This window comes from Drosophila persimilis, unplaced genomic scaffold (genome assembly GCF_003286085.1).
Source record: "Drosophila persimilis strain 14011-0111.01,24,50 unplaced genomic scaffold, DperRS2 tig00000520-arrow-pilon, whole genome shotgun sequence".
NCBI classification, from domain to species: domain Eukaryota; kingdom Metazoa; phylum Arthropoda; class Insecta; order Diptera; family Drosophilidae; genus Drosophila; species Drosophila persimilis.
Genome location: NW_020825317.1, coordinates 765,293 through 790,342, shown reverse-complemented (window position 1 = coordinate 790,342; position 25,050 = coordinate 765,293). Strand labels below are relative to the sequence as shown.

The 25,050-nt window shown below is 37.7% G+C and overlaps 1 protein-coding gene across 8 annotated transcripts in view; it reads left to right on the top strand.

The window, feature by feature from the left end:
- Positions 1-25,050, top strand: part of LOC6603405 (protein scalloped) — a 73,427-nt gene that overhangs the window by 46,237 nt on the left and 2,140 nt on the right. For 5 of the 8 annotated variants that reach the window (XM_026990036.1, XM_026990033.1, XM_026990032.1 and 2 more), the window contains 4 exons: positions 7,440-7,567; positions 8,337-8,475; positions 22,770-22,900; positions 24,968-25,008. In XM_026990036.1, coding sequence (XP_026845837.1) covers positions 7,440-7,567; positions 8,337-8,475; positions 22,770-22,900; positions 24,968-25,008 — 439 coding nt within the window. Of the gene's footprint in view, positions 1-7,439; positions 7,568-8,336; positions 8,476-22,769; positions 22,901-23,432; positions 24,027-24,967; positions 25,009-25,050 lie in introns of all 8 variants that reach the window. The other 3 variants (XM_026990030.1, XM_026990029.1, XM_026990031.1) reach the window with 1 other exon arrangement.

The window sequence follows — 25,050 nt, the reverse complement described above, 5'->3', positions numbered from 1 at the left end:
AGTTCGGAGGTGGTGATATCACCACTCCCTACAAGACCAGGGTACTTTCTTTACTAACCCTTAAGAATGCTTTTCATCATTTTCATTTTGACCCGCAATGTCCTACGACATGGGGACCAGCGACACCACATCGTTTACCCCCGAACTAGTGATATGGGTACTCGTCTAGTAGCTAGTGAAATGAGTACCCATGTAGTAGCTAGTGAAATGGGTAACCATGAAGTAGGTTATCAATCTTCATTTCATTTCATATTTACATTTTTATTTTTTTATATATTTCATTTTAGTTTAAATTTACTAATTAAGGTCTGCTGTTCGCGGTGGTACTGTTTTTGAAAAAACGTTTTTTTTTTGCAGCTGTAGGGCCTTCCTAAGCTGGACTTCAGCTGATCCAGTCCCCGTATCTACAGTTATGGCATCTATAAATATAAAATACAGATATAATAGGCATACAAAAAAACCAAAAAGCAAATACGCCTACCAATCAAAACTCCAAAGAAGTTCTTTAAATTTTTCAGTGTCACTTTCCATTTTTTCATTTTCGTCGATTGTCTCTCCTATTTCGCGGCCTTTAACTTTTTCTAGTTCACTGCACGACACTGTTTCTCCGCTAACACGATTATGTTTGGCTGCATATTTGTTTTATATTACTTTATTGAGCCTACGCAAATGCCGTTTGACATTTGCTTTGACTTACGGTTTAAAATTGAATAATTATAATCACTTGGTCAGCACAGCAATGATTTTCACAAACGCCAAACGCAAAGAACATTCCAGCAATGCAACGACCGAAAACAGAAAAGGGAATGGAGAAGAGCAGATCAGCATCATTTTTAGCTACCTGCTCTCTTCATTTTCCTCTCATGCTTTTTCGTTTCTTCGTCTATTGGTGAGACGTTGCATCCCAACCGAACTAGTTCGGTGGCTGGTGCGAGGTGGGTTGTAGAGTATACAGAGCAACATTTTTTGTCTCTTCTTTGAGTGGTTCGGCGTTCGTTTACCATAGGGTTAGTCCGGAAAGTACCCATGTAGGAACCAGCCAAATCAGTAGTTCGGGCATGGTCAATCGCCACCGCCAGTACTAGAGGGATGTGATCACTTTCACTTATGTACATATGTATTAGGGTTAACTAGAGCCAGAACATGAACATAAACAGATGAATATCCGGATATGTACTCATGTACATACAGACTCGTATAGATATGTACATACACACATACACTCCCCGACACTTGAATACGACATACTAAAATGTACACTTTAGGCACCAATATTTCCGGCACAAGCCAAAGAAAACGGTGAATTTGAATTTTCCTCAGATCTCTATTCAATTTAGCATAAATTAAAAAAAAATAATAGCAATATTCATCAAAGTAGATTGAGGAAAAAAATTTAATTGACATAACTCAAATTTCCGCTCCCAAAAAATGCGACACTTGAATACGACATTCACATTGAAAATTATTCAAAATTTTCGTCCGTTGGCTGAGGTTTTTTATTAATTACAGTCCCTTATGGTGTGGAGTCTTCGAAAAAATATGTTTTATTATTTTAGCACTAGCTTAAAGTACAGTTTTAGATTTTTAAATCGAGTTTTAGTCGTGCTTTTTAGATGCGGCTCGCAGATGAGATCTCATAGAGGTCTCGGAAGTAGCAATTTTGGTTCGGTTTTTTATGTTTTTGCCATAATTTGACCCGTTCTTTATGAAATCACTCAGAACACACCTAGTTTTACCAATTTCATCACTTATTTTCATTATTGATGGACCTACTTCCTTCGAGGCTTTTATTGTGGAGTTTTCGTCCTTTGAAAAGGATTTACCATAACCCAAATTTTTTCTCGTAATAAGGACACCCGAATTGATTTTTGAGATTTTATTCAATGTCCGGTGAATGTGAATGTCGTATTCAAGTGTCGCATTTTTTGGGAGCGGAAATTTGAGTTATGTCAATTAAATTTTTTTCCTCAATCTACTTTGATGAATATTGCTATTATTTTTTTTTAATTTATGCTAAATTGAATAGAGATCTGAGGAAAATTCAAATTCACCGTTTTCTTTGGCTTGTGCCGGTAATATTGGTGCCTAAAGTGTACATTTTAGTATGGCGTATTCAAGTGTCGGGGAGTGTATATACATACACTAATACTTTAAATATTCATATAAATAAATACGTGTGTACATAAATATATACATATGTATGTAAGTATTTATTGTTGAAGTCCAGCAAGCAGTAATGAATTTCACCGAGTGCAAAATCCAGCTGTGCATATACATATATACATACATATCTATGTATATATGTATGTATATATGTATGTATATATGTATGTATGTAAATGCATACATATGCATACATATAAAAATATATATTTTTCTATAGCAAAACTTCAGTGAGATGTGCACTGCTCCACCGAGATCGCTTTCCCGTCCGGATTTTATATCTAAGTCTTCTGGACCCAGTACACAGCTATGCAAAATCACATGAAGGGGCTTCATCATGCATACATGCATACATATATACATATGTATGTACTTTCAAACAAACATTCATACAAAACATACATACATACTTGCATATGTATTTACATATGTGACTAAGCGTTTATATGTAAAAGGAAAATAAAAAGTAGAATGTATACCATACAATCCAATTGAAATACAACAACGACAACAAAAATGCGATTGGTAAGGGTAGAAATAGAATACTAGCGACAAGGACACACATTCCCCTATTAATTCCCAACCTCAGCATAATCAGCTGGGAGTAGAGATGGGCGCATGTCGTTTTCGCAGTACGTTACGATGAAATTCGACCCGGACAAGAAGAAGATATAGATAGTACAATCTAGACAGCTAGTCAGAAAGAGCATAAGATAGAACGATGAATTAGTGTTGATCGACGACGTCTCCATAGATCTCACTCGAAGAACTGTAGCACTATTTGTGTCGAAACGATGTTTTCGACCGAATATACTTATACTTTCAAACTATAATTCTGTCGGTATCTCGCTCAGACTGCTTGCTTTTCCCATAAGGTTTTTATATCTTGTCTCACTGTTTTAACTTGTCTGGTGCCATTTACAATCAAAATCGGAAGACAATTTGTTTATTTATTATTATTATTATTATTATTATATATTATTTTATTTATTTAATTTTAGAAAGTATTTATTTATTTTGGCGTTCCTAGTGGTACTAGCAAGGGGCATATAATTTTCCACTAGTCACTAGATGTCACATTGGTTTGGGTTTGTTCAAACAAGAACTAATGTCATTATATAATCTTTTATTCTAATTTAAGGTTACATGTGTATGTATGTATGTATGTGGGCATTTCCGCGAAAACCAAGAGTCGCAAAAAAAAGTACCGCAGAACTTGCTGTTTTCCATTATACATTATTAATAAGTATTGAAATTTTATATTTTTATACCCGATACTCAAAATGAGTATTGGGGTATATCAATATTTGTGGTGAAAATGGATGTGTGTAACGTCCAGAAGGAATCGTTTCCGACCCCATAAAGTATATATATTCTTGATCAGCATCAATAGCCGAGTCGATTGAGTCCTGTCTGTCTGTCCGTCCGTCTGTCCGTCCCTATTAGCGCCTAGTGCTCAAAGACTATAAGAGCTAGAGCAACGATGTTTTGGATCCAGACTTCTGTGATATGTCACTGCTACAAGTATATTTCAAAACTTTGCCCCGCCCACTTCCGCCCCCACAAAGGACGCAAATCTGTGGCATCCACAATTTTGAAGATACGAGAAAACTAAAAACGCAGAATCATAGATAATGATCATATCTATCAGGTTGCTGAATCTGGATCAGATCGGATCATTTTTGTAACCAAAAGGAACCAATCTATTTTCAGTGGCTACGCAGCGCCCGACGACACGTTCAGACTGATTTTCTGTCTCTCTCGCACGCATTCTTTGTCGTGTCGCTTAATATTAGCGGCGTCTGCCGGAGGAGAGCCATACTGACTTAGTATCGGGTATAACTGTAGGGTTGCGGTGTACGCAGCAACTCACAGCGTTCCCCCTCGTTTTGTGTTAAAATAGTGAATAAAAGTTCATATGTACATATGTAAAAAATGATTGTAGGAAAAGTTGAGACTGTATATATGTACATACTTGCACGTTTTGTGGGCTTATTTCGTTAAAATATTTACTACATTTTGCGTTATTTTACCGTAGAGCTTATCTTCTTTAATTGTAATTAGATAAGTGAAGTTACGGTAAAAATTACAAAGAGAGACAACAGAGCACGAATTAACCGTATTTGGGCTAATCTTTAATCTGATCTTGTTTTGTCGCGTGAGTGACCGAAAAACAGCATAAGTTGTCAAAACTTTGGCATTTAATGATAATAGTTGACAGATTTGTAGTTTCCTTAAGATTGGTTCAACAATCAGTATAAAATATTTAAAATAAAATTTTTTTACATTGCGAAAGTTTTTCGTGTGAGTGACCGCAAGTGCAAATCCTTCTAAAAAAAAAAAGTATTGTTGCTTAGTTATTGTTAGCTTTTTTTCAATTAAAATTTAGATGGATCAACAAAATATTAATAAAAACCAGGGGGAACGTTGTGAGTTGCTGCGGACACCGCAACTCTACATTTATACCCGATACTAAGTCAGTATGGCTCTCCTCCGGCAGACGCCGCTAATATTAAGCGACACGACAAAGAATGCGTGCGAGAGAGACAGAAAATCAGTCTGAACGTGTCGTCGGGCGCTGCGTAGCCACTGAAAATAGATTGGTTCCTTTTGGTTACAAAAATGATCCGATCTGATCCAGATTCAGCAATCTGATAGATGTGGTCATTATCTATGATTCTGCGTTTTTAGTTTTCTCGAATCTGCAATATTGTGGATGCAACGGATTTTCGTCCTTTATGGGGGCGGAAGGGGGTGGGGCAAAGTTTTGAAATATACTTGTAATAGTGACGTATCACAGAAGTCCAGATATAAAATGTCGTTTCTCTAGCTCTTATGGGACGGACGGACGGACGGACAGACAGACAGGGCTCAATCGACTCGGCTATTGATGCTGATCAAGAATATATATACTTTATGGGGTCGAAAACGATTCCTTCTGGACGTTACATACATCCATTTTCTCCAAAAATCTAATATACCCCAATACTCATTTTGAATATCGGGTATAACAAATTCCCCAAAGTACAGAATAAAGTTGCGAGAGAATACAATAGAAGTCGAGAGCAAGTTAAAAAGAAAGAGAGAATATGATAGATAAATAAAAATAGCGCGCACCGCTTATTCTCCAATATGTTATATTAATTAATTATGTACATATACATATATATTTTTATTTATTTATGTAGTGACTATTATTATATATATAACTGCACACAAAACTGCATTGGAAAAAATGTCGCTTGAGTGACCCAGAAGAATCCTTCGCAAAAAAGGACAGGCCAAATTTTTAAAAATCATAAGTCTTATTATATATGTAGCTTCATATTTCTTATTTCTATAAAAAATATTTAATGTTCAAAATTGCCACACAATTCGAAGAGTTTGCCGGATATTAGCATTGATGTCCAAATCCATGTCTATTTGAAGTCACGTGAGTGACCGCTCTTTTGTGGCTTTTATCTCAAAAGATAAAAACCGGAGGCTCTCAATTTTGTTTACCATTGTTGAGTACTCTCAAAATACTGCAAAAAATGATTAGTGGTAAAGTGTAAAAAACTTAATTCCTTTGATTTATTTAACATTTAAATTTTTTTTTGCTTCCGACAGTCGTGTGAGTGACTGAGGAAATGCCCATTTATGTATGTATGTTATTTTCGTTCTGATTAATTATATTAAGGTGTGCAGTTTTCTTAACTGATTCTGTGTGAGCACCAGAATCTCGCAGAGTAGAGCCATCAAGCAGGTTCGTTTGGAAGTGGTCGGTTGCTGTGAGCAGCAATAAAGTCGTAATGGGTAAAGTTGGCAGTGCGAGCGAGGGGAGTATATGCTGTCATTTGCTTTGTTAGTCTAACTGGTAGTAGAATTGTACTTTCAATCTACTGGAATTGACTGCGGTGTGTGTTGGTGAACCAATTAACCACCAAGAAGAAAATACATATTTCGTTGTGTCGCTCTCTAAACCCATGTCTTTCAGTCAAGTTTAATGGCATTGCCAGTATAGGCTGTCTGAGGTCCAGTCCGAGCCTTAAATTCCAATTGGAAATTATATTGAGGTCTTTGCAAGATTATGGAAAATGGCAGTCACCCCTAAAGTGAGAAACAGGAAGCAACCCCTAACTTCTGGTAGTGCCGTGCAATATGCTTTAAATAGTTTCCTTTGCTTTGCCGTCAAGAGATTATGAACTTGGTGTTTTGGTAGATAGTAGAGCCAAAGGAGTACAGTTGGGATATGAATAGAGTCGTGTCGGGTATGCTTATTCCCCGATCGATAGATCGTTGGTGGCTTCTAACCGAAAACTTTTTGAAGTCATGCCATCCGTTTTGCTTGGCATTTGCTTCCTTCCCAATATCAACTATGTGTTCACGCAGTTGCCGTCACACTCGGCATTTTGACGGCATTCCCTTCCCTTAAATGTGCGCTGCATCCTATTTTGTGTTTCACAGAAAACCAGAACCATCCCTTGTACTCTTTAGCAATATGGGGTGAGCAGGAACAGGAATAGACCAAGGCAAACGAGCGGGCCAAACAAATAACAAAAATTAGTGGAAATTCAGTTTAAGAAACGAGTTTCCCCTAAACAGACGCGTTCTGGTTTCCCTGTTCTGTGTGTGTAAATTCTATCTCTGTGAAAAAAGAAATTTTATCAAAATTTCTTGCCTCGATTATCCGCACAATCCTAAAAATGCTGATAGCCATAATAAAGCAGGACCAAAAAAAAAAAAAAAACCCCATAATGTCACATGCGTTTTAGCGAAATGGTATCTCTTAATAACCGCCAAAAAAACTCCACAGTTGAATTATACATATATTTATAAGAATTGGAAATAATTGAAATATATAACTTCTAATTACAAGTTTTTTTTAAATTAAGAAAACGGCTTTAAGTTGGCGCCGTTCTCTAACCACTTGGATTCCCTTGAGGAATTCAAGGCATTATCTGGTGAGTTCGGTGCTATCGGCATTTGTATATTGCTTTTGTGTTTTTTTTAAGGGACTTTATCCAACTAGGTTGATTTCCGTGATCAGCTTGAATATACATATATTGTGGGTCCGTCTTTAACTTGGACGGATGACAGATCTTTATCTTAATAAATAAAATAAATTCAGTGATACATGTACTGAAGTACTTGAGTACTGGCTAAAGCAGAGAGCATAAAATATTTTATTTGGTCGACAGGTTAAAGAAAAACTTAATTATATACAAACAATAAATTGTTTAGTAGCTATTTTTTCCAGTAATAAATTGTTGATTTCAACTATTTTTCCATTACAGTCGGACCCGGCACCATACCATCTCCGTGGACCCCAGTGAATGCCGGTCCTCCAGGTGCACTAGGTTCGGCAGACACAAATGGAAGTATGGTGGATAGTAAAAACTTGGATGTTGGTGATATGAGCGATGTAAGAACCCAAATTAAACCCCTCACATAATTTACAACAAGAAAATAATATGATATTGAAGCAGCGCCGGCTTTAGGTGTTTTGACGTCCTGTGCGTACAGACGAGGGCGATAAGAATTTGTAGGATTTAAAAAATACATTTTTAATCAAGTTTGTGATTACAATAGATAGATAGATAAGACAGCCAAAGGGTTTAATCTGTCCTGCGACATAATAGACGTCAGGTACGTCTTAATAAACTTAAATTTTCAAAATTTTCGCTGCCCGCTGGCAAGAGTTACTAGCTAAGTCAACAAAATTCTGAGAGAAACCCAAAAGTTGGGAGACATTTTTCCTTACGATATATTAAAAAGCTCCATTTGAAGAAACGACCATTTGGCTATTTGATGGTTACAGGTTTGATATTTTGTAATTGTTTCAACTCTACATCATTTTCAAATCCATTTATTTCCGTGTCCTCTCGTCAGATGTGAGAGCTGTGCTCAACTCTCGTCATTTTGACAACAAAAAGTGAAATTTTTATTGAGTCTGGAAATTTTTGCAATTGTGAGTAAGGAGAGAAGTCGTTTAAAAAGCCCCAGATTTTCTCGATTTTTCATCCTCTGAAATCTTTACTTGTCATCTCTATTAATGGCTAAAATAAAGAATATTAACCAATTGTACATTGACCAAGTGGAAACCAGTACATGACCGTTCTTGAAATCATTAATGAGATCTGATGGTCCCAACATTTTATTCGTAACCATATCTTATTATGTTTGTTTGACAGGATGAAAAGGATTTATCGTCTGCCGATGCTGAGGGCGTTTGGAGTCCAGATATTGAACAGAGCTTTCAAGAGGCATTATCTATATATCCACCATGTGGACGTAGAAAAATTATTTTGTCGGACGAGGGAAAAATGTATGGTAAGTACACCATCTCCTCAAAATTTTAATTTGTATACGTATAAAAATACGTGGGAAGCCGCTTCTAACCTCTAACTAATAGTTAAATTATGAATGCGTAAAAATGATGGTTGAGAGAAAAAAATGAAAATAGGCATATAATCCTATAAAAAATACTTTAAACTAATTTTATCAGTAAGTCAACTATTTTAATAATTAACCATCCATTTCTGGGATGGTCCGTACGGTTTTACCGTTCCGACAATGTCCCAGTTGTTCCACCATCCATCTGGGATGTTCCTAAACCGCACGTTTCTATGCGACATTTAGCCGATAGTTTTAAAATGTAGCGCCAATAGGCTATTCACACTGACGACCATCCACCATCCATTTCGGGGATGGTCATTAAGGTTTTGCCGTTCCGAAAATGTCCCAGTTAGTTCCCCCATCCAATTTTGATGTTCCTAAACCGCACGTTTCTACGCGATAGTTAGTCCATTGTTTTCAAATGCAACTCTGAATAATTTTCCTTCACAACGAAAAAAATGGTATTCACTGCGTAAAGGTAAACAGTGATTGTGACAAAATTAACAAAAAACAACAGCAATAACAGCAGCAGAAGACAGAACAAAATAGCGTAAAGTTTATAAATAAATAAAAAATCGAAGAATCATCAGAAAATTCCTCCAGCAGTGGTACGTTTGATATATATATTTGTTATTTATTAATTCGATTATAATATGTAACATTAATACACAATGTAGCATATACGAGAACAGCTGGCAGCAGGTTGAAATTGACCGCTGCACTAGAGAACCTGCTAATCGACATCTGGCAGTAAGCATAAGCATTACAGGGAGGTTTACTCCGCATATTTCCTTCGCTTTCTCTGGAACTAATGCCGATGCTTCGATACGCTTTGCAAGGCTTGTCTTCTGGTATATCATCGAGTCATTGCACCTTCCTGCGGACCCGATATTTACATATGTAAATCTGTATCTAAAAAGAATCGAATTTAAATAATTTCTGACATTCAACCAACTTGATAAAAAGGGCAAACAAGACTGTGTAATAGCAGCCCTTATAGTTATGGTGGTCCACTGCCTCAGCTGCTGGTAGTTTTATTTCGATGTGGCATCCATCTAGAATAAAAAGGAAGTTTAAAAACCAGTTTTTATGTAAATATATTACGGAAGTTCCTATTGATTTCTTACCAATTGCACCTAGGCTCTGAGGAAACCCAATTGCCTGGAATCCCTTCACGAACTCATCAATTTTTTCGGATGTTAGGTAATTGGGCGAAATGTAATCCTCCAAAAACTCGCCGATAAGTGCTCTGCAGAACTCGTTCAGGATATTGCACTCACCGTTTGGAGCCACACCGAAAAGCCTGCCAACTGTTCTGTACTCAAAGGACGAGCCCAACGGGTGTAGTGCAATGGCGATGTGCTGCGATTGCAGCTCGGCAGTTTGTATCCTTCTTCCCAAGCAATTGCAGCCGATTAACTAAAATCTCAAAGCACGGCCTCTCTATTCGAAAACTCTCTTTGACAAACTCCTCGTTGTTTTCAGGTACATCTTTCTCCCAAAATGTCCCGAACCGCTTGTAAAAACATACAATATGTCCTTACACTTTAAACTTTGGTGGAAGTTAGTAGAAGAAGTACTCACAAACGACCACAACCTTCCTGGCTTCTGTTTTTTAGGGCAGATGCCCAGTAAATCATCTCATCCTCGTCAAAGTTAAATTCATCATCTTCATCATCATTCATTTGCAACAACATTATTAGTTGATGCAAAAAAATATTTTGCTGTTGAACCACAACCAAGATAATTGATTTCATTATCCATTTTAAGAAAAAAAAATTTATAAATCTTCCGCGCAAAACTATTGTGTACTTGTCGGCATCAGCTATTTTTGACGGATGGTGGATAATGCCCGTGTGAATCGGAGTTTCACATCCATCAAAAAATCCCACCGTTCCTCCGGGATGGGCTCAGTGTGCAGAGCCTATTATTGAATTAGCTTAACTATCGATAGGTAACTCAAGTCAGTGCAAATAGCCTATTATAGACTATGCACACTAAACACATCCCGGGGGAACGGTGGGATTTTTTATGACGGATGTGAACCCCCGATTTACACTCGCACCATCCACCATCTACCATCCGCCAAAGCAGCTGATGAGCATAAAAATATAAATTTTTGGTTTGAATTGTGAAGAGTTCACCATTTTAAATTATATAATATAAATTATATATTAATGACTATAAGAAAACAATCCATAAATGTACAATAAACGTTACTCTTTGGACTCCCTTAAAAATTGCAGCAGCTTTGTTTGGACGTTGATTTGGCCTTGGCTGCTCGCAGTTTTCTAAAGTACCTCCCGCTTTGTTTCCTGGTGCTCATCCTGTAATTTCTGCTGCTCCTGCTGGACATCAATCAATCTCCAGAAGATTTCACAGCTTAATCCACTTTGGTGTGGCACCTTGTTTGCAGAAATAATACTAGAGCCGCAGTTTGATCTGTCCGGTCGACATTAACGGAATTATTTCGGGACCTCCGCAAATCAATCATGCCAACTTTTTATAGAGATATTTTCAATATATGCAGGCCATTTCAACTTGCGTGTATTGTTTGTTTATTTAATGGGTGCAAAATACTAATAATACAAAAATAAAGCAAATACATATGTATGTATGCTTACTTATTACCACCAATTTCGGGTATCTCCATTTTGAATTGTGTCTGTTGTATTTTTTTCTGTTTTTAGGACTCAACGCTTTAAAATTCGAACTGCTGAATATCGCATAGAATCGTGTGGTTTAGGAACATCCCAGATGGATGGTAGAATAAATGGGAAGTTTACGGAATGGAAAAACCTTACGGATTGTGGATGGCCGTCAGTGTGATTAGCCTATTACGCACCATCCCCCAACTGGATGGTGGATGGTCGTCAGTGTGAATAGCCTCTAAGCGTGTGGCTACGCCCTCGAAGTCACTGCAATTTCATTTGTTCCTTCTGGCTGTAATAACGATTCGATTTGATTGAGATTTTGCATTCTAGTAAATATGGGTATTCTCTACGATTCTGCGGTTTCGCATATCTTAAGAAATGCCACAGATTTTCGTCCTTCGGGGGAGCAGTTGAAAATTTAGAAATACACTTTTAACAGTGCGATATCATAGGAGTCGGGAAAAAAAAAAAACTGTACTTTTCTATCTCTTACAGTCTCTGAGATCTAGGCGCTCATCGGGACGGACAGACAGACATGGCTACATCGATTTGGCTATTGATGCTGATCAAGAAGATATATACTTTATGGGATCCAAAACGCTTCCTTCTCGGTGTTACACAAATCTAATGTATCCCAATACTCTTCGAGTACCGGGTATAACAAAATGGTGGACTTTTGAAGAAATTGTTCCACATTCTCATTATTTTTGCTTGGAAATTGTTTTTTTTTAAATAAGATAATATTATTAAAAGTAATTGATTCTGCTAGGGACGATTAATGTGTATAACAGTATTTACAATTTGAAAGAAATCGGTTTAATAGATTGAATAGACCAATAACCGATACAGAAAACGATTTTCGAGAAAAATTAAAACTAATAAAGCCAACTAGCGGCGCGATTTGGACTATGAGCTGTAACATAATGCTTTTAGTTTTAGTCTGAAATGTTTTTCAGTTCTTTTTCGTCCCGAACAAGTTCCAAGTCTCCTCCATGGTAAGGTGCCAGTCTCTCGAGAGCTCTTCGGTTGTGTCATCATTGATTCGTTCTATGATTGTATAAGGGCCCTCCCAATTTTTCTATAGCTTCGGGGATAATCCTTTCTTGCTTTGTGGATTATAAAACAGCACCAAATTAATATTGTGAAATCCTTCAGTGTCCGCCTTCATTTCGAACCGCTTGAAGATGGGCATTGGCATTGGCCACCGGAATGGCCTCCACCTGGGTCTTTAGGTCGCTGATCTTTTGTGCATCTTTAAGGGCCATTTTCTCGTTGTGCTGGAGGTCCGTGTTGGTAATTTCTAGACGCTCCTTCAGCTCCCTGATGGTCTCCTGGGTGCCGCTGCTCAATTGCTATTGGTCCGACTGGATCTTGGACAGATCCTCCTTTAGATGCTGGACTGCTGCGATTCGCCTTTCAGCTTGGCTAGAGCTTCTTGACTGGCGTGCAGCCATTGCCGGAGATCCAGCATCTCGCGCTCCTTCTGCTGCATCTTCTGGCCGCAGGCATAGGTCTTAATGGTCAGCTCCTACTCGTTGCTGGCCATTTCTTCGCTGATGTGGAGGCTACTTGACGAAGATAGTTATGCCTGCAGATTGGATTGGAGCTGATCTGAGATTTACTGGAGACGTTCCTGCTACTGGGAGGCCTCCGCTCGAGATTCCGCATACAGAGAAACTTTATTGAATTGGTGATTTAACGTGTTGCTCCAAACAACTCCCAGCCAAGATTAGATATTTCTAATCTAATCCGGCATGACAACCATAGTCAGGCTCCATTCGTTACAATTTAACAGAGGTCGCAGGCTGATTTGCTTATTGATACATCAGAATAAAATATATATCAATATCAATTAGGTGGACGCATCTATTAAAAATTACAAATTGCGCTCTTTTTTCTGCGTTTGCCATTACTTCTTCGAGCATCTCGGGTGTTATAGAGTTGATTTCGGCACGATTGTTTGCCTTAAGCTGGTCTATACTCTGAGACTTGTTGGCGTAAACCTTACTTTTTAGAAGGCCCCACAAAAAGAAGTCCGGGGGTTTTAAATCAGACGGGTGGCTAATCAATATCGCCTCATTTTGACAGCAGACGTACTGGCAATTTTCGTTGGCCTGTTTGGAATGTTTAGCCGTAATCCATGCGACGTGGATCGTCTGTCGCCAAAATTGTTGTGCTATCCGGAAACAAATGTAAATCATCTTTCAAAATACACCGTATTGTGATTTTAGTGACGCTTATGAGGCTTATGTGTCTGTATTGAAGGTTTTTGTTAAGATAATGGTTCCAATGCACCTTTTTAAAAGTAATATATAAACGTTAAGGTATAATTTAACGTATCCTACAGCATTGGTATGTATTAAAGGCTGAAAATATAAACAATTACAAAAAAAACGATGTGAATTAAAAATTTAAAAAAGTAAAATTAAAAAAAAATGTCTTCAGAAATTAGGTGACCAACAAAAATAGCACTGATTAAAAACAAAACGAGGGGGAACGCTGTGAGTTGCTGCTGCGACCGCAACTCTACATTTATACCCGAACATAGTCAGTATGGCTACATTGAGCGACAAAGAGTGCGTGCCGGAGAGACAGAAAACGTGTCTGAACGTGTCGTCGGGCGCTGCGTAACCACTGAAAATTGATTTGTTCCTTTTGGCTATAAAATATATATGAAATATATAAATGATCCAATCTGATCTAGATACGGCAATATGGTAGATATGGTCTGTGATTGTGCGTTTTTAATTTTCTCGTATCTTCAATATTGTGGATGCCACAGATTTTCGTCCTTTGTGGGGGCGGAAGGGGGTGGGGCGAAATTTTGAGATATACGTTTTATAGTGACATCTTAAAGGAGTGTGTGTACCAAATTTGGTTACTCTAGCCTTAATAGTTTCTGAGATTTGTGGATGCCTCAGATTTTCGTCCTTTGCGGGGGCGGAAGGGGGTGTGGCGAAATTTTGACACAAAATGGTCAAGGTCCGATATCACAGGAGTGTGGATACCAAATTGGGTTGCTCTGGCTCTTATAGGTTCTGAGATCCTTGAACTCATATTTTGCAATTGGCAAAACCGACCATGAAACCTGTGTGTTAGAGAGAGACAGAGCTAAAAAGAATGAAATTGTTTTCTTGATTCTGGCTATAATAATTATACGATCTGGTTCAAATTTTACACTCTAGAACATATATGTAGTCATCTTCTACGATTTCTGTTTTCTCGTATTTTGAAAATTGTGGATGCCACAGATTTTCGTCCTTTGTTGGGGCGGAAGAGGGTGGGGTGAAATTTTGAAATACACTTGTAACAGTGACATACACGGGATACAAATTGTCGTTGCGCTAGCTCTTATAGTCTTTGAGCACTGGGCTCTCATAGGGACGGACAGACAGACATGGCTCAATCGACTCGGCTATTGATGCAGATCAAGAATATACATATGTCGGAAACGTTTCTTTCTGGACGTTACAAACATCCACTTTCACCACAAATCTAATATACCCCTATACTCATTTTGAGTATCGGGTATTCAAAACTATAAAATAGAAAGAAATTTTCCAAAATTGTTATTAAAAAATATGTTATATTTAAAGGTTCATATTTTGTTGGTAAGCCTTTTGCAGCAACAAGAGTAGAAAAGTTAATCTAATTTTCGCATCTTTCCTTTGCGATATTGATCTACGAATCATGCAGTATACGCCACAGAGCTTTATTGTTCTTTAGTTTCGCACTAACATTTTTTTTGTAACTTCACCCCAAATATTTGCAATGGGGTTCGAGGGTGGGTGAACACGCCAATCCATTACATTAAGTGAATTATTCTCGAAGCACTTTCGAGCTTTCTTTCCGGTACGTCATTGTCTTGCTGAAAGACACAAAAGATCGGCATTTCGTATTTCCCATAAGGTAGTACAACTGTTTCCTATCTCACATAGACATATTGATCCATCAACGACTTATTCCATGTATGGTATCCACAATTTTAAAGATACGAGAAAACCAAAAACGCAGAATTGCAAAAACTGACAATATTTTGTATCCTGAAAAGTCTGAACTAGATCTTATTTTAATTATAGCCAGAAAAAAGAAAGCAATTTCAATCAACCAAATATGGAATCCACACTTCTGTTAGATCTCACTAATACAAGTATATTTCGAAATTTCACTCCACCCCTTTCCGCCCCCACAAAGTACGAAAATCTAAAATTTTGAAGATACGGGAAAATTAGAAACGCACAATAATAGCGAATGACCATTTCTAATTGCCGAATCTTGAATTTAACTATCGTTAAAAGTAACAAATCCATTTTCGGCCGCTGCGCAGCGCCCGACGACGCGTTCAGACTGATTTTCTGTATCTCTCGCGCGCCCCCTTTGTCACTCCATGCTAGCGCCGTCTGCCGAAGGAGAGCCATACTGACTATGTATTGGATATAAATGTAGAATTGCGGTCGTAGCAGCAGCTCACAACGTTCCCCCTCGTTTTATTTTAACAATCGAAAATTTGCCCCACCTCAATATAGGTCTTGTCTTATGAAATCAAAATTTTGATCTTTTGCCTTCTTTCTTTACTACAGTTCTTAAGACCTTAAAAGAGAAGTCTAGAAATTTGCGAGTTGAGTCATAAATTCAAACTAAATTTTATTCTTAAAGTCAGAGCCTTATATGTGAAGTGACAACGAGGTAGGAGGTACAATTTTGTATTCTATAATTATTGTTAGACCTACGCAAAGGATACATTTTACTGCGGGTGTCTATTTGAGTGCATGCTTACATTAGTGTTATTTTAGGACTGCATTGGTTAAGTGTGTTCTCCCCTTGCGTTTTGTTGTAGTATCTTTTAATGGGTTACAGATCTTTGTTTACACCCGAACTGTCATTACTTATCTACTTTATGAGATTTCTTTAGAGATCAGTTTTTGGGCATGGTTTTGACGATAATATGTTCATGTTTGAACATTCTGCAAACGGCCGAAAATGGCATGGTTTTGTATTTTGATTCTTGTGAACCTTTTTGTGTACATTTTCCTTATAGCTATAATTAGAAGTACAGATAATCAATTACAGTGGGTAGGGAAGTGCTATCGTTTGCAATCTTCGTACTACTTTAATTCTTTTTATGTCATAGATTATTAATATTATTATTATTATGATTCCGATAATCAAGTCCGCATGTCCAGATACATGATGGAACTTAAGTCCTTTTAAATCATGATGAACTTCTTTTAACAATTTTAGTTCGTGTCTTAACTTATCCATTTCTTCTGTATGGTTAATTAATGGTACTGTTAATGGATTCCAAACAATTTTTGGCTCGTAGCTTAGGTAGGTACTAGTATTTTATCATCAGCTCGCACAGTACATCCATATATTGTTGTTAAAATTCATTGTTGCGGAAGATAAATTAGTTCTTAATATACTACATTGAATTCTAGCATTAGTGTTTACTGGAACTTTGAAGAGCCAACTACCTGCCTTTCTAATTCGACCCAAAATGATCTTGTCTCTGCTATCTTCCTATAAACGCAATTTGAATTACCTTTTGGTTTGAAAGGAGCTATCTCACAAACCTTATCCTTGGCATTGCTCCAAGGCCAATTACCTTCGCATACTCTTCTATTCGTTTGCCATTTTTGACATTTGTTCAAGATAGCTTCAGTCATCGAATGATATGAATCAATTTCGAAGTTATATACATACTAAATACCTGGAGCTCAAATCTACCTTGAACAATTCTTGTTCATGCTCAACCGGCATTGGAATTATCCTAAACAAATGGGATACGTGTCTACCAAACAGGGGAATCTTCACGTTCAGAATTAATTTGTAAACAACAAAAATTCCTTTCGCTGTTAATAGGCTGTAAATTTCCATCAATTCTGTTTCTGTTATTTTTCCTTGAAGCACCAATGTTTCTAATAAGTTATCTTTTATTTTAGCTATTTCTCCCGTTAGCTGTAAAGGTTTTAAAATATTTGGATTAAGTCTACCTTGAGTAATATCTATCAGTAGATTAATAACTGCTGATTGAATTTTATTGCACTCTTTAATCAAGGATCAATCAAGCTGCTTTGTTACCATAAAGAAATTTATAGATTCTTTGTACACATAGAAACTTTCCTTTAATGCTTCCGTTATGTTTTCTACTCTAGCGCTCATACTTCTAAAGTTCAAATTTGTGTGTATTGTGTGTAGTGTGTGTAAATAATCTTATTTCCATTTAATCCAAAATTCTCTTTTCATGTTCTGAATTCATCTCCACCAGGTTCCCGATTTGTTCCTCTGAAATTGTCTCAATCGGGCCAAATATTGGCCTTCCAATAATAAAATTACCTGGTGTTAATACATCCAGATCGTCAATATCATTTGAAGCTGTAATCAAAGGGCGTGAATTTAGTACCGCTTCAATTTGATATAATAGCGATGCCATTTCCCCATCGGTTAAATTATTGTCCCCAATTACTCTTTTTAAGTGATATTTCACATTTTACCCCAGCTTCCCAAATACCACCGAAGTGAGGTGCTGCCGGGGGTTGAAGTGCCACTCGATCTGTTATCTTTCTAATAATGACACCAATTCTATGTTGTCCTTCAGGGCTCTTTGGCATTCCTCGTCTAATTTTCGCGAAGCTTCCACAAAGTTGGTTCCATTATCGGAAAAGATTTTTGCACATTTTCCTTTTCTTCTAAGTACAGCTAGAAATGCATCTGAAGTAAGATCGTTGACTACTTCCAAATGAATAGACTTTGTCACAATGCAGACGAATACGGCAATATATCCCTTATAGTATTTCTGCCCCGGTTCTTAGAGCATCGGATATGGCAAGGCCCGGCGAAGTCTACCCCTGTATTTGTAAACGGGTGCGACATTGTAGCTCTGTGTTTCAGCAGATTTCCCATAATTTTTTCTGCAGTATTCTGTCGATACCTAGCACAGGTGACACACTCTTTAAGTTTTTTCTTTAAGCAATTTCTTAGCCCAAATATCCAAAACTTTCGCTGGATATAATTTCGCATCAGATTAATTCCACCGTGCAATGTTTCTTTATGTGCATTCTTGATTATTAAAGACGTCAAGTGACACTTATCTAAAATCAAGGGATGTTTAACCTCAAATTCCGCGTTTGAGTTTTGCAATCTACCTCCAACTCGTAACAATCCGTCTTTATCTAAGAACGGATTTAAGCTTAATAGTTTATTTTTTGTTTCTATTTCCTTTTTATTAATTAGGCTAGCTATTTCGGAACCGAATTGGATAGCTTGTTGTTGTTTTAATATTAATACTTTGGCGCTCTTAATCTCCTTCACTGTCAAAATTGAAGGAAATTCTTTCTTTTTGGTTTTGATTTGAATAAACCTCAATACATATGCAATGACTCTTTCTGGTTTATGCATACACGAATATTTTTGTAATAATTCACAAAAAATGTTATTTTTTGCTATTACCATTGTTGTGCCAACAACTAATTTTTCTTCAATTTCCTCTTTTGGCCAATGTTCCTGATATTTCGCCAACCATTGAGGCCCTTTCCACCAAATCTTAAAATCTTTTAGCTTATCTGCAATAATGCCCCTTGATGCTACATCTGCTGGATTGTCTTCAGTTCTAACGTGTCCCCATTTAATTTCCTTAATCTTTCTTATTTCGTCAGTTCGACGCCTGATAAACTTGTCTTTATTGTCTCCATTCTTTATCCAGGCTAGAGTAATAGTAGAATCACTCCAGGCATAACACTCTACATTACTTCCAACCGCTACTTTCACCCGTTGAATTAATTTTGCCAGCAGATGTGCTGCACAAAGTTCTAATTTTGGAATAGTTTTCCGATTCTTCTTTGGATTAACTTTGCTTTTGCTGGCTATTATAATTGTAGAACTATCTAACTTGGCATACACTACGGCAGCATAAGCCTTTTCGGATGCATCGGCAAACCCATGAATTTGCATCGACTTATTGTGCTGAGAATTTAGCCATTGGTATCCGAATGCTCTCTAACTCTGTTAAATTATCTTTCAACAAATTCCATACCCGAGTATCCTGTTCTGATAATTCTTCATTCCAATTATTGTCTGCTAGCCAAAGTTTTTAAATAAACAATTTTGCCACAAGTGTCACTGGAGACAATCAGCCTAAGGGGTCATACATCCTGGCTAAGGTAGATAATACTATTCTCTTGTTATTTTTCTTAATTGGTACATAATGGAACCTTAACTCGTCTTTAACCGGCTCCCATTGGAGTCCTAATGTCTTGACGGATTCATTCTCCTCAATGGTTAATACTTTATTTTTCATGGTTATTTCTAACGCCTTCTATAATTTCTGGGATATTTGTTGCTTGATTTTTGCAATTATTTGCTATGCAACAAGCACCACCTTGGTTGATAAGTAGGGTGCTGACGCTGTAGCGTACGTAACGGTTGTGAGTTTATACTCTTTTAACTTTTCATTTGGATTATCTCTCCAAATTATATGCAAATATTTTTGCCCGTACATTTTTTCAATGTCCGCAGATATCACAAATGGCCATTTACGCCATAATATCGAAAATATCTTTTTGGATTCTTGGGGTCCAACCCACATGATATCATTTAAACTTTTATTGTTTGTGGTTTTTCTGAAGCATCGAAAACCACCCTCAGCTTTGTCGTTAAACTGGAATATCTTGACTCCTTGATGGGGCAAATAATACTTCCCATCATCTTTGAACTCTACCATATGTCCTAAGTTTTAATATTCATGCATACACTTTATGTAATTTTCTTTTAATTTTTTATTATTTCTGAGCTTTCTTTTTAAACTGTAAAATCGCGCCATAGCTTGTGGTTTTGAATCTCCCAGATCCTTTTCTTTTTTAAATGGTATTTTAACCACATACCTACCATTCTCATCTCTTCTTGTTGTTTCAAGAAATGCTTCTCGCAAACATCTTCTACGTCATTCTTACTGTTTTCCTTAGCTACAGTTTGCTTCCTTATTTCTAGATGGCTCAGCATGCTTTGAATATCAAATTTTAACTCGTCAATCTGGTCGTCGAAGCTGTCGTTTGTTTCATAGCTAAGAAAAAACTCCTCCATTTTTGAGCTCAGTCTATCACTGAGGAAATAAATTTTTCCCTTTCTCATTCTACACTCCCAGTTTAGCTTGATCTAACCTCTGCATTGTTTGCTCTAAATACCTCTTCAGGTTTTCCACTATTCTGTCGATTTCTTCAACAACTTTTTCTATGGTATTGTCAATTTTGGGCTCTATGTCTTCCTTCAAAGTTCCAGTCTCCACTGATTGTACCTTTTCTATTTCTACCTTCCCTTTCGTTGGGGTTTCATTATTTTTGGACTCTACATGCTTTTTATGTATGCATAAATTTAACGCATTTTTTCGTACTGCTGTCTCTTATAGTCGTCATGATCGACTACTCCATACTCCAACAGTGCAGAATTATGGCCTGTAACTTTGTTCTTAAGGTCTCCTAATCTTTGGATAACAATGCTGGTCAAATGACCAGCTTCAATCTTCTTAATTTCTTTTGTTATCGCGGCTTGAGCCTGTTTGTTCCGATAACATCTTACTTTAATTAGGCTTAAAAACAAATTGAGATATATGATTTGTGCTTCTGCTGTTGTTGTTACTGCTGCCGCTGAAGCTGCTGTCGATGCTGCTGGTATTGCCTCTCCCTAAATCCATGCTGCTATTGTCGATGCTGCTGATGTAGCTGTAGCTATTGTCACTGCTGCTGATATCGATGCAGCTGGTGTCGATTCTGCTGGGGTCGCTGCAGTTATTGTCGCTGGCACAGTGGGCACAGTCCACAGTCACAGTTATGTTGCCACTTGTATTTTTTTCAATTGCTGGCCATTTAGAACTTTCGGATGATTGGGATTATATTTTTTTTCTTTTCGATTTTTCGAATAATGAATAATTTTTTTTTATACTCTGTTCCGTCCTACTGGAGGGAATTCAGAATGTTTTATTTTGCTACCTTTAGCTGTCAGTAAACTAGAAACTTGTTCAGTCTCAAAGGAGCTAGTTTAACTCCGTGCTCTTACCACAGGGGAGAAACAACGGAGCGTCTAGAAGGAACAAAATGTTAAGACATTAAAAGAAAAGTCTAGACATTTGCGAGTTGAGTCATAATTCAAACTAAATTTTATTCTTAAAATCAGAACCTTATATGTGATTTGAAAATGAGGTTAGGAGGTACAATTTTGTATTGTATAATTATCGTTAGACCTACGCAAAGGATACATTTTACTGCTGGTGTCTATTTGAGTGCATGCTTACATTAGTGTTACTTTAGGACTGCATTGGTTAAGTGTGTTCTCCCCTTGTGTTTTGTTGTAGTATGTTTTAATGGGTTACAGATCTTTGTTTACACCCGAACTGTCATTACTTATCTACTTTATGAGATTTCTTTAGAGATCAGTTTTTTGATACATGAGTGAATGTGTTCAATAATATGTTTATGTTTGAACATTCTGCAAGGGGCCCAAAGTGGCATGGTTTCGACGCTACATTTACAAATACCCGATACAAAGTCAGTATGTCTCCACTAAGCCAGAGGGCCCACACTGCAGCAGGAAGAGTGTGAGGTGAGTGAATGAGTAAGCGTGTTGTGTAGCCACTGAATTTTCATTTGTTCCCTTTGGCTATAATATTAATCTGATCTGATCCAGATGATCTGCTAGATATGGTCATTCTCTACGACTGCGCTACTCTGCGCTTTTATTTTTCTCGGCTCTTCAAAATTGTGCATGCCACAGATTTTCGTTCGTTGTGGGGGCGGAAGGGGGCATGTCAAAATTTAAAAAAAAGTATTCATTGTGATATCACAGATTCCTCTAGCTCTTATAGTCTCTGAGATCTAGGCGTCAAACAGTACGGCCAGACGGACAGATAGACATGGCTATATCGACGCGACTATTGATGATGATCAAGAATATATATACTTTTCACCACAAATCTAAAAAAAGCTCAGAAAATCAAATTTGTAATACAAAAGTGTTATTAGTGCTATTTATTTTGGTGTTCCATTACGCTTAGCTTTTGCTAAAATTCCTAAAGTAATTAGAACCGTTAGGATTAACAAAGTTAGTCCTCTCTTAGAGAGGAGACACTTAAACCTACTTGATATTACAGTAAAGTACAACACAAGTTGAACAGTGGTCATGTGATGAAATAATAAAGACTTATAGAACACTGTGCGTATGTAAGAAACGTGGACTGACTGTACGCTCGCGACCCCTTCCCCGACACCAGGAGAGCGGATTTCAAAAGCGAAAGAGCGGTCGTCAGGGAGAGCCGGTTGTCGCCGGTGAGCGGACCCTCGCCATTCAGTTTTTAACCTAATTTTTATCAGTCGTCATCTCACCAATTGTCAGCTGTAATAGTCGTACTTAATGAAACTATCTTATTTCCAATCAACCTAAATCATTATAAGCATTCGTAACACCTAATATTAATAAGCATTATTAAATAACATTATCGACAAATCTTTAAACTTTTCGAGTACCAGGTATAAAATAAAAAAATTTAGTTAAAATAAATATTCGATCAATTCAAATTTTTTTTTTTAGGTCGCAACGAGCTTATTGCAAGGTACATTAAACTGCGTACTGGCAAGACGAGAACCCGCAAGCAAGTTAGCTCGCACATCCAAGTGCTCGCCAGGCGGAAACTGCGGGAAATTCAAGCGAAAATCAAAGTCGTAAGTAACATCCCAATAGTTCTTCAGAAGAAGGGCTCAAATTAACCTCTTCTGATGTATATTAAAGTATTTACATATTTGCCATATGCATGCGACTCTGAGGTTTGAAGGCTGCTATTTTTTTTGTATACACAATATATACATAGAAGAATTTAATGTAAAAATGTAGAACAGGAAAGAATTGTCAGTTCCCACATGCGAAATAGTGTACGACTCAGTGTCAGATTAGGGCTGTTCAACGAATCAGCACAAACTCCACCAACTCGTATGGGCAACACTACCAACCACTGATTGAAATGGTAGAATCATCAATAGAATGCCAAGATATATATGCCGATCTCAATCTACGACTTTCAAATCAGACTGCACTTATACAAAGGTATAATGCCTCTGATATCCTTAATAGTTTTATATTGATGGACACTTAACATCAATAATCGCATACACATCCACAATAAGCCTCCGACTACTATATATCCACTATCATCCCATAAAGCCTATCAATACACGACCAACTGAAACTCTTTTTCAGGAACCCAATGGTGTGTCCCTGCATTTATTAAATGGCAAAGATCAGACTCTGCAAGCCATGAGCACGATGACTAGTTCACAAATCGTATCTGCCCAAGCAGCCAATAATCTGGCACTGGCTGCTTCAGCGCTGTCCGTGGGTATGCACCACGCGAAGCATCACCCACATCCTGCTCACCAACACCAGATGGGTGTAGCTGCCGCAGCAGCAGTAGCTGCTGCAGCAGCAGCAGCCGCAGCAGTAGTGTGTCAGCCGACATTAGGTGCTGCTGCTGGGCCCTGTTCTACGTCAGTCTCAAAGCCGCCGCTAAATTCGTCGTCCTCACAGCGACAATGTGCCCACTCTCACCAAAACCATTCCCATCACAATCTGACACACCTCCCGCATAGTCATATGCATCCCCATCATCACCAGAATGCGGCGGCCGTTGCAGCAGTGTACCACTTCCAGCAGCACCAAAAACACCAGCAGCAAAGTGGGCCAAGCGAGCCTGTCGTAGCCGCAGTATCACCGATTCTTGATGTCTCAATCACGAGTCAGGGCATGACACCAACACAATCCCAGCCATTACATCATCCGCCGTTGTATCCGGGCGTAAGCAAATGTTTTATATACCAAATCAATTCATACCGCATTGTGCAGTTCCCTTCACATCTTAAAAAAAACATTGAAAGCAATACATAATTCAACCACAAAAGGCATACATAAAGGCATTGCGCATAAAAATAGTCAAGCAATTTCCTTTACTGGGACTACATTCATTCCTTACTGATGCTATACAGCTACTGACCTGCAGACATACTTTGCGTACTCATAACACCACCAACTTCACTGCGTATCAACTGCGAAACTCATTTCTCCTCTTGCTCTTACTCTTCTTAGCTTTGTGTTCCCATAATCGTTCGTTTACTCCGATTAGCTATAGACATGACTCCCGTTACTTAGTGCTTCGACCCGATCACTGATTTTTGTGGTAATCCAGCGCTGCTCTGTTGCTTCTTTGCGTAACAGTGACACTGACAATCGTTCAAATCATTTTTTTCGTGATATGTATTCTCATCTCTCTTTATGTGTCTCTGTTCTTCTTCCTCTCGCTCTCTCTTTCACTATCTTTGTGTCTACAGTATGTAATATATATATTATGTATGTATCTAAGCCGTATATGGCATAGTTGAGCAACATGTTTCATACCGTTGCTCGCGCTACGCCCACTGTCTATGCCAATGCTTGCTAACTCATTGAATTTGACTTCCTTTTTTTAACACGCCACTTGATGCAACTGTTATAATGTTGCTACAATTTTTAGCAGAAGAGAATGCATAATAGTTGCTCGTTTGCATCGTGGGTCGTTGGTCGCTAGCTAACACTAATTTATGTCAATCAATTAGTAAGAAATTGATGAACCCTTTCTTATGTTCGATCATCTCGTGTAACTTCTAATAAAAATAACATATACTGACCGATGCAAAATTAACGAAGTTATGGACTTATCTAAGATTTTTAATCAATTTATACACTTTCTATTCTACGCTCAGCAATTTTGGCAGCCTGGACTGCAGCCCAGCACCTCGCAAGAGTAAGTTGCCATCGCCCACCCTTAGCAGCTGACAATACAACG